Genomic DNA, 10,945 nt, shown 5'->3' with positions numbered 1-10,945 from the left:
GAGAAAGGGGTCAAAATTTTAGGTCTAACTAAGAAACTAACCTAACATCAACACGGCAAGGTTGAGTAACGGTCTTACCAAGCGGATATCACCGTATGCAAAGATCTAATGGAGAGTAGAGACCTTAAATTTCTTTCTTTTATTTTTATTTTTAATCCGATCAAATTAAGCGTCCATAATAAGAGTATATCTTATTCGACCTCAAGTCATCACCTCCTGTATTGGAAATACTTAAGACTATTTTTTTGGGTTTCAATTTTGTTAACTGTACTAGAATACCTGCATGATAATGTGACGTGGATGACCGGATCAAAATATTGCATATTAGTTGCTTGGTTCACTTGCACCTTGGTGCGTAGAAGAATTTTTGCTTGTTTATGGCTTGGTGGTAAGCTGTGTTCCTGAGACTTTGGGAGGGTCGCAGGCCCGGACTTGATAGGAATCCTAAGAGCCCATCGACTCAGGGCCCAAAGATCTTAAGGGCCCAGAAGAAAAAAAATATAAAGCTCATTTTATGATCAAATATAGTTAAATAATTAATGGAAGTGACAATTAATGTCACATCACCACTTCTAAACACAATTAAAAGAAGATAATGGTACTGACTGTAATTAAGGGGCCAAAACAAGAGGATCAAACATGTTCTTATCCTAATTAGTGTTAACATTCAATTTAATTTCTACTCGAAATTGTACCCAAAACAAAATAAGGTTAGTTTTTTGAAAAAAAAAAAAAAGAAAAGAAAGAAAATAATGTAAATAGAATTCCTAAAATATAATTATCAGAACATTTTGGATATGATGTTGTATAATTAGATTTTGAGTTCATAGTTTCAGTTTCTGAAATATTTATATATATATAATTAAAAAATTAGAATTAAACTGTAATTTAAGGGCCCAGCTTTGAAATTTTGACTCAGGCCTTAAAATCTCAGGTCCGGGCCTGGAGGGTCGTTGAGCATGTCGAGGTACGACGTTGTGGCGAGGAAGGCATTTTGGGAAGTTTTGGGAGTTGGGATTCTGGTCCGTTCTCTTTGATGACGATCCACTCTGAGTTGCCGGTGAGTGGGTTAACTCAAAGCTGGAACTGGGAGCTCATTACTCGATCGGGTGAGACGAGGTTTAAGGTGATGGAGGACTTGTGCTTTTGACAACAATGGTACTAAGTTCCTATGAAACATAGGACAAGGAACACACAACTGACACAAGAACAATAATTTACAAATTCACTTGCAGCATTTTGACTAGAAAGACTGAAAGAGGAGATGAAACTAGCAAAGTGGAGTTACCAAACCAACCTACTTTTGTGTCATTAACTAGAGAATGTGAGGCGTAAGGTCAGTTTTACCCCCGCGTATCTAGTATATTTACGGATGGGTTTCCAAGCGTTTTCGACGTGTTTTCGGGGCTCTCCGACGAGTTTCTGGCATTTTCAAGACCAGTTTCCTAGCCCTCAAGACACCGTGTACGCGGTGATATGACATGAAATGGCATGAGACAGCCATAAATGGCCTAAAACTTATCCGTAAATAGACCAGAAACATGGGGGCAACAACAACTTTTAGGTTGTGTTTCAGATTTTTTTTATTTCTTCTTTGAGGCAAAAGGTTAGTACTACCACGAACACGTTTTCGAAGGTCTCAGACGCGTTTCCGAGACCATATTCTTAACTCACAAAGCACCGTGTACGAGATGATATGACCGACAATGACATAAGACAGCCGGAGAAGGCCAGAATCGAACAGAAACTAATCCGTAGTAAACAGGAAACGTGGGCTTAATAACGACTTTTCAGCTGATTAAGCTTTCTTTTATTTTTCTTTTTTGAAACAAAAAGTCAATATTACTCCCGCGTGTCTGGTGTATTTACAAACATGTTTTCGGACTTTTCCGACACATTTTTGGAGGCCTACGACATGTTTTCGGCCTTTTTCAACGTTTTCGAGACAAGATGCTTAATCAACAAGCCACAGTGTATGCGCTGATATAACCGGAAATGTCATGAGACGGCCGGGGAAGGCCGGAAACAACTAGAAACTTATCCATAAATAAACTAGAAACGTGGAGGCAATAAGTCAATAACGACATTTAGGCTATTTCAGTATTACCCCCGCATGTCCGGTGTATTTACAGACATGTTTCCGGCGTTTCCGAGTTCAGTTCCTAATCTTATATGACACTGTGTACGCGCTAACATGGCCGAAGACTGCCAGAGAAGGCCGAAAACGGCCATAAACTTATCTGTAAAAAACTGGAAACGTAGGGGAAGTAAAGACTTTTAGGCTGTTTCAGTTTCTTTTATTTTTCTTCTTTGAGGCTAAAGGTCAGTATTACCCTCGCGTTTCTGGTTTATTTACGATCATGTTTCTGACATGTTTTCGGGCATCTCCGACATGTTTCCGGTGTTTCCAATACCAGTTTCTTGATCTACAAAGAACCTTTAGAGCAAGTTCACCCGTTGGGTTAGAATGAACATAGTGACCTAGGTCACTCTGGGTTAATGTGACTAGGCAGCAGTTTCCACTCGTCTGAAATGTGAGATTGCTGCCACATGGCAGTGACTGTTTATTGAATTTGAAAAAACGTTTTTAAGTGTGAATAATCGTTTTATGTATAAATAAATAGTAATTTATATATATTATATGACATATTAAAATTAATGTTTTTATTTCATGACATTTAAGTAACAAGTCAAGCTTAAAAAAATACTTTTATTTGATATTGTCTAATGAAAAACACAATCTAAATTAACTAGGCATATGTAAAATTAGCTATCAATCCAATGAATTTTTTCTTTTGGAAATGCAAAAGAGATGACAATTATTTTTCACACTGTATAAATTTATTTATTTTTACAGATAAATTTATTTATTTTTACAGATTTTTCCTATTTCTACATGTTATCAATTCTGCTCTGGGCACTCATATTTCTTCTCTGGGCACCCACCTTCCGACGACAAGCACCCCAGGCCTCCTCCGGCGCACCTCACTCTGTAGCACAAGCGCCCAACGCCTCCGATCAAGCCCGGTTACTCAAATCCCGACCCCCGCACGCACAACAACAAGCAGCACAACTCGGACGCCATGCTTCTGATTCCGCTGCATAAACACCAATCTTGTTCTCCGACTTGAACAACCCAGATTTGGCAGCTCCCTGCCTTGCGCGACCCTGACAACGAGTGCACCAGGCCTTCTCCGGCCTTGGACCAGACGCGCAACCATCCTAGCAGCCCCCTGGCATCCTCCACGTAATGGGTTCAGCTGATGTGGCGCAAGTTGCCTGGGCTGGTGTTCTCCTCTCACTTGGGTTAGATATCTCCCCAAAAATCTAACCTGGGTTGGATTGGGGAGATAACTCATTTATGGGTAGAAGCAAAAAAATTTGGGCTGGGTTACTTTGTCTATGTGGATCCAACCTGGGTTGGATTTTTTTCCCACCGGTGGACTTGCTCTTAATGCAATGTAATGGCCAGATTTGACCGAAGAATGCCGGAAACGGTCGGGAACGTATCCGTAAATAAGTTGGATACATTGGGGTAATACTGACTTTTCAGTCTTAAACAAAAAAGACAATAAAATTAAGCTAATGAAACGAAGCAACTTCAACTGACTCGAAACGAAGCATAAAGGGCGTCGATGGCGGGAGCCGCGACAACTTCTCGCTGCATCTTCTGCTAGATCGCCAGAAAAACATCCTCGACCACTCTTATCCACACAATCTTTTGGCGGTATTGGTTATTCTTGTGGATCACATCCCAACTGTTAATGATCTTCGAAGGAGACCTGAAGACCAGTGGCGGATCCATGATTTGAACCTTGGGGATGGTAGACTTTTTAACCAAAAAGAAAAAAAAAAGTGAAGAGAACCTTGACGGTGTAGACAAATCGAAGGTTGTGGTTGATCATCAGAGTTTGGAGAAAAGGATCATTAGAATTCACATTTGAACTTTCATACTCGACATTTTTTGTATGGTTTAGTTTTGGCTCAAGATTTGACATTTAGTTTGATAAAGAGCTATATATAAATGAAGAAACAATGCTTATATTAGACAAACAGATTTAGAAAAACATAGTGCAATTAAAAAAAGAATTAAATTCAGTTTACCCCCATGAGATTTGGGAATAACTTCATGTTAATCCCTATACTTTCAATTTCATCAGTTTACCCCTCAAACTTTTGAATTTTCCTGAGGCATGACCAAATGTCCTATATTCTGTCCAAATCGGACGTTAACTACTGATAATTTTAACCTTAACTGTGAGGCCAGTATCTAGAATTTGGGCAAATCGGACCTTAACTGCTGATAATTAAAGGTCAATTCAAACGGAATATGAGAATTTAGGCACGGCAGACAGAAATTGAAGAGTTCAAGGGGTAAACTGATGAAAATAAAAGTGTAGGGACTAACATAAAGTCACCCCCAAACAACAAGGGGGTAAATTGAATTTAATTCTTAAAAAAAACATATACAAGCCAAGGTGAATGAACCCTCTCGCCCCTATTTAAAGAACTGAAAGGAATTAGTGAGCTTAGAGAAAATTAAAGACTATTTGTTTAATATTCTCGTTTAAATTCTGACCCTTCTAATGATAGTTTCTGGCTATGCGGGAAAACACTGGTAAAAAGAGATGCACCTCAGTGCCATCAGTACAGGTACATTATGCTCGATTACATTGATTTCGAGAAGCTCTTCTGTTAAGTTTGCACTAGCTGTGTTTTGTTGTAACTTATGCAATTTGCTAGGGTTGTTAATGCTTGCTCTCTGTACAAATGTAAGGGTTGGTGGTGAACGCTAAACACTAAATAATTTCCTGCCAAAAGAGAATATTGAAGTTGTAAGATGGATTAATTTGGATGTTTACATCCACCTCCATCCATGCCTTTCTTATTTTAAATGATTCCTAGAATGAAGGAAAAATACAACACTTAATTTAAGTGGTGATTCCTAGACTCAAGGATCAAGAAACAACCGCTAGCAGAAAGAACATAGTGAAAACTTTGCTGGATATTTCCGCTGCCATTTTGGTGTTCATGGACCCATTCTACATCACTCATGAATAATTGAGCAGGTGAAGAATAAGAAGGTTCAAAAGTTCTGTAACTGGGGTTATGTATGGACCAATTTGTCACTTTTCTTCTTGATGATAGATTTCAATTATCGTGGCTATAAGCCAGGCAGAAAACTGCTACCTGATGCATTTCCATTTCTATCAAACCTGGTTACTGAGAAAGTATAGTACAAATCAATATTGTTTAATCGACTAAAAGTTTTGAGGTAAAGAATGAACCTGTAAATAAAGAGAAGAAATGACGTTGCACACTATGGATATAAAACTAAAACCTGTTCTATACTGCTGATTCAGTCGTGCATAACAGGTCCGCTCTACGAGTGAATATATACACCAAGTTTTTTTCCTAATATTTTCTAGCAAGAAGGATCTGCGCACTTGGCATCAGATTTAATCCATCTTCAGTCTTCACTTTCTCACTCCTACCAGGCAATGGATCTAGCTATATGTAACTGCTTCATACTAGCTATTAGTATTTGATACTGGCCAATTTCAATGTTTCTTTGAGTTAGTTTCACTTGAACTGTTAGCAGGTTGCTTCTGTTTTGGACTTGGCTGGCCTCTTCTGGAGCTGTTGGATTTAATGTCAATGCGTGGTACTGTCTTGGCTGAGAAGCAATGCCTCACACGGATTCGGTGAGTGTATGTTTGCGCTGAACAGCTACCCTGGACTTTCACCAGCAAAATCACTTCCTTATCACGAGTGTCTTCACACCACCAATTTTGAGGGATGCCATCAACAAATTCTTCTGAAGTATGGAACTCTTCATGATGAACGGACACTTCCGCAGATTGTTCAGGTTTAATTATGCCAGCTGCTGGTGTGACCTGAAGTGAACAAGATTTTAATTACACTAAGAACATGCATAAAATGCAGCAGCATGAAGCAGTAGGTCAAAGGTTGTTAATTTTATACCTCCAGCCATCTGGGAAGTCCGTTGGCACCTCTTGGGCGATAATCAGCCTCTTCTCCATCCTCCTTGACAGTCGACTGACCTTCACAAATGATTTTAAAGATGGCCATATCCTTCATAAATTTATTGGTGATACGCAACACGAATGTATCCTGACTTTGAAGGATTATGTTGTTTGTGTTCACATGAGTTTCAGGAACATGATTCATTTCTTCAAGGATAGACTTAATTTTCTCATTGTTCCTAATAATTTCCCCAAACTCCATTCTCCTTATCGATCTATCAACATGGGCAATTTGTAGAGCTAATTTACACCGGACAGGTTTGTGATCACTGTCAGTCACATCCATGCATGCATCATACCTATTTCAGAAGTTAATGGACAAACTTTTAGAAAAATAAGAATTTTAAGAAAGAATTTGAAGAAGAAAAGACAATATTAGCATCTAGATTTTGAAGTCACAAGAACTTACTGTAAAATTGCTGAGACCACAGGGCACTCTAAACTGCACTCAGACACTGGAACTGATCGATTATCACGATATATTATTCTGTCACACCATGCAGGAATTCGTTTCTTCTCACCAGAGTCATATCCTGGAAACAATGCATATATAACAATGGTTTCAATTTGTTATTAACATAGTCCAAAACAACAACGATTATCTAGGTAGGTAGTTTGTGTTAATGGTTCGTTTATATTTGGATCTGGATCAATGGATTTTGACTGTGTGATACAAGAACAAGCCAAGAGCTCAAATAGCAAGCTAGCTAATTCAGAAACTAATAGTACATACTTTCATGCACTATCACATACCTGCTAAACCTGCTTGGTGCCTTTCAAACTTGTATGTTGGAGGGAATCTGATGAGTGCCTCACGCATCCCTTGGAAAACTTTCCCAGCTTTCATCTCTGCTCTGAGCTGATCTTTTTCTCTGAGCCAATCAAAGCATCTTTGGGAAACGAAGTCCCTTGCTTCATCATAAGATATACCAAAAAGTCGGTAATTGAAATCACCCAGAAAAACAACCACATCAGCTCCGGCTAATTCAGGTCTTGCTGGTTCTTCAGAGTTGTTGCCTGCAGCCTAAAGCCCCAAATTCTTGTAAGTACTTTTGGATAATTAGGATAAGAATTTAATAGATTAAGAGAAAATATATACAAATGAATGACGTACATTTGGAGTCCGAACTGTGTTGACAGTAGTAGACACACCAGCTGCAAGACAGAGGACCCATGGCAAGCCAGAAGAATAAAGCAGCCAAAATAAATATGTAGAGAAGGCAAGAGAGCAAGACAAAAACAGGTATGGTATCATACCAGCTGCTGTGTTAAGTAGAGATGACCGATTGAAGACCATATTTCGATAAATGTGATCAAAATCAGCATTGCGGCGATTGACAGCTTCTAAATGTGCAGCCAAGTGACAGTTCACAAAGCACATTATCCGATCATAGACTCTGATTCTCAAACCTACACCTCCCTGCTTGACATCATAATGAGCTTGCTCAGTCACATAAACTCATAGTATAATTGTTTTCTAATATTTCATTTCAACATACAGTTACAAGTTGCTAACATGAAACAATGAGCACTATGAATGTAGATATACAAACCCACCTCCGAGGAGCTAATATCGCATAATTCTTATTTATTAAGAAAAGATATACAAACCTTGTTACCAATGGCACGACCAAAGCCGCATGGAACTGCTCCAGCATCTATATCTCCGACGTGGGTTCTAAGGTTCTTTCTTACCCTAAATGAGAAATTATCAACTAAGAGTTAAGTCAAATATGAGGACATGATCCATAAGGATGTATCAACAGAAGGAGCAGAGTTATGAAACATGCCAATTAACTGCAGGCTTATTACATTAGAGTTTCATTCACGTTAATCACTTACCAAAGAGATATGAGCAAGCCTGCTAGTTGCCTAGAACCCATACGTTCAAAAGTTTTTCCCTCTTCTAAAGCCTTTCCTATATTATCCAGCCACCAGTGCCCAACAGAACTCCCTTCAAGCCCTACCTACAGATGCAACAGTAAGTTAAACCAGAGTTAAACTTTTCTTCTGAGACTGATCGACAACTTGTTAGCCAGTTTCTTTGAAATGTTGAACATGAAGTTAACTACCGATCTTTGTAGCATTCATTCAAGTAGTTAACCATTATCAAGCAATCCACAATTATCTCTAATTGATCAATCAAGCAAGGATCTTACAGTTTCTTTTGCTGCAGACATTGCCAGAAAACCTGCACCCATTTCTACTTCTTGCAAGCCAACAACTACAATACCAACATCCGGCACAGCAGAACCCAACCATGACATGAGTGACTCATGAGATGCTCTTCCTTGACCAACATTCCATGTACCAACTAAAATTCTTACATTGTCTCTTGTAGTGTATGAACTTTCCTTAGCAGCCAATTCGGAGCGTAGTATGTCATCACTAGGTCCTGGAGATTTGATGTTCCACCCACGTATACCACCATGAGTAGCCAAGCTATAAACACAACCAGTTCCATGGCAAGCTGCCAATTTTATGACCGGACTACTGTGTGCTACCCATCCTGCAATCACATTTCCCTCAAGATCCAAGACCTGAATGTGACCACTCACATATCCTACATATATGCGTGCCCCAAAAGTGCAAAAGCACTGGACAGCAGAAGGAAAGTGAGTAAAATCTCGAACACGGTTTCCATTCCCATCCCACTGTATCAATAAACCATTTGTACATCCGCTCCATATCATGCCATCTGCAGTTAGCACTAGTGCTTCTGTCTTCTTGGTTTCTTCTACAAATGCCCCTGCCCCTCTGGTTGCAACTCGGCGAACAGCATCTGCAGCCCCCATTATAGCATTGCGTGACCGCTGCAAAAAGCCATGCGGTTTGTCCTTCTTTGAATTTGAAACAAATTTCACCTTCATCTCATCTTCCACTGATGCTTGATCTTGCTGCACAGATGACATGTCAACTCTATTCTCAATCTGACCTTCTATATTAAACACTTTCACAAGCTCTCGTGAACGGGCATCCCTGGAGCCAAATCAATCAACATCACATATCCTTAAACAATTTATTTTTTAGAAATGACTTATGCACATTGTAATCATCATTGTGTTGATTGTGGCAAAATCATTGGCTATCCACAAGGATGCAGATTATATTTGTTAGCCGAAAAACATACTCATAAAAGGTAAATTACGGATCAAATCAAACACTAACCACAATGAGAAGGACATAGACCCAGTGCACCAAACTCTTGCTCTAAAATTATCAGATAACAAACCCTTCACATCCTGAGAAGATATACTGCAGACACCATTTACAGTAACCTGGCTCCTAAGGTCAATGCATGACCTCTCCACCAGTAAAGCTGCCATATGCCTTTCCTCTGGCTTTAGAGAAAGAGATTTTTCAATCGATTCCCATGGCCAGATCTTAATAACACCACCCTCGGAACCTGACCACATATCACCTGTATCACAGCAACATGTTTGTTAAAGTAATGTTATGGCTAGCTAGATAGGAAAGGTTGTGATCAGTTAATTTACCATAAGAAGTCATGACCATGGCAAGAACAGGACCGCGGTGCGCCTGCCATGAGAGCCCTTCCTTGAAAGGAGTAGCAGCATCCAAAGGCTGATCCATCTTCCACGACCTAATCTTTCCATCCTTATGCCCGGACCATATCAACTTATTCCCAACATCAACCATCAAAGACATGGCAGGAGAGGTGTTTGCAGATTCATAGTAAGGCGCTGCATCCTCATCACCCCTCAAGACCCTGCCACCAAGACCGCACCCTGGTTCAAATACATCCTTAAGATTCCAGACCCTGACTCCACCCTCCTGACCAGCCCAGAGTTGTGTCTCGGTGCACGCAATGGTTCTAAGGAACCTCCCTACCTGAGTCTCCCTCAAAGGGTGAGGTCTCAACTCCAAACATGGAGGCCTACCTGGATGCACTGCAGCTCTCGTTGGAAACTTAAAGATTCCTGCTCCGCCGCCGCTCCCTATGAATTCAGATAATGGCTGGCTTTCCTTGGCGCTGCCAGGGCTAGAATGATCAATACCACCCTCCATGCATAGGCCTTGGTCTAATCTCTGCGATGAGGAGACGTACTCCTCGGCACTTGTAGGAACGATGGAGGATGCAGTGGTGGTGTTGGAGGAGTAAGGAAAGAAATCATCGTCCGAAGAATCGTAGTAGGGGTCAGCATTAACAACGTTCTTTGGTATCTGCACATCGTCCATGCTATGCTTGCGTAGTTGGTGCCGTTTCTGAGCTGCGGTTCCACGCAGTTGCTGGCTTAATGAGTGCGATTTCCGGGGAGGAGCAGGAGCAGAGCTTAACCCTGCCAATGCATCCCTGTCCTCATCATCACTCCTCTCGTCCATACTTGTCTAACGTTAATATGAGAAGCTCTATGTTCTATAGCTTGCTATCTAAGCTACCTGCATTTCATATCATGAGCGTAAATGATTGACATTAACGTCAGTTTGGATGGTCTGACGTGCTACACAAGAAGATGAATCTCGGAAATGGTTGATGATCTGATCGAAAACTCGTTTGAAACCCAGAAACGATTGGAAGAAAGGGTCTAAACGATTTGAGTTGGTTGCTGCCAAGGAAGGCAAAGAGAACTCTGCGGGAAAAATGGATCAAGAAGGGGCCTAGCATACAAACACAACAGGTTTTCTTTTTTACGGACAGGAATGTTTCTTTTTTTTCCTTTTCTTTTCTGTTACCTGCGTTTGAACTTTAAACCACACACTTGTGGGTTAATTATTTATGACTCATTTTTGCAAAAAGAAATTTGTTTCTGAAACCACCAAAATGAAACGATTAAAACAAATTAACAAATGGTACTCTACCAGTTAGGGACCCGGGTATATACTTCCAGAGTTACAGTATAGGCTGGCCGGGAAGGAATGTTACAACAGGATTAGGC

At 40.2% G+C, this 10,945-nt stretch overlaps 1 protein-coding gene across 1 annotated transcript; it reads right to left on the bottom strand.

The window, feature by feature from the left end:
• Nucleotides 1-5,561: 5,561 nt before the first annotated feature.
• On the bottom strand, nt 5,562-10,391 carry LOC101303814 (type I inositol 1,4,5-trisphosphate 5-phosphatase 12-like). The gene is made up of 10 exons (XM_004301159.1): nt 9,545-10,391; nt 9,216-9,468; nt 8,207-9,026; nt 7,890-8,014; nt 7,659-7,743; nt 7,162-7,467; nt 6,801-7,071; nt 6,457-6,580; nt 5,986-6,346; nt 5,562-5,897 (listed from the first exon to the last, which is right to left on the bottom strand). Exons 1-10 carry the CDS (start codon nt 10,389-10,391, stop codon nt 5,562-5,564), a joined length of 3,528 nt encoding a protein of 1,175 aa, XP_004301207.1.
• Nucleotides 10,392-10,945: the final 554 nt, after the last annotated feature.

This window comes from Fragaria vesca, linkage group LG5, assembly GCF_000184155.1.
Source record: "Fragaria vesca subsp. vesca linkage group LG5, FraVesHawaii_1.0, whole genome shotgun sequence".
Lineage (NCBI taxonomy): Eukaryota > Viridiplantae > Streptophyta > Magnoliopsida > Rosales > Rosaceae > Fragaria > Fragaria vesca.
The sequence above is the reverse complement of the archived record's forward strand: the minus strand, read 5'-3'. Positions and strand labels throughout refer to the sequence as shown.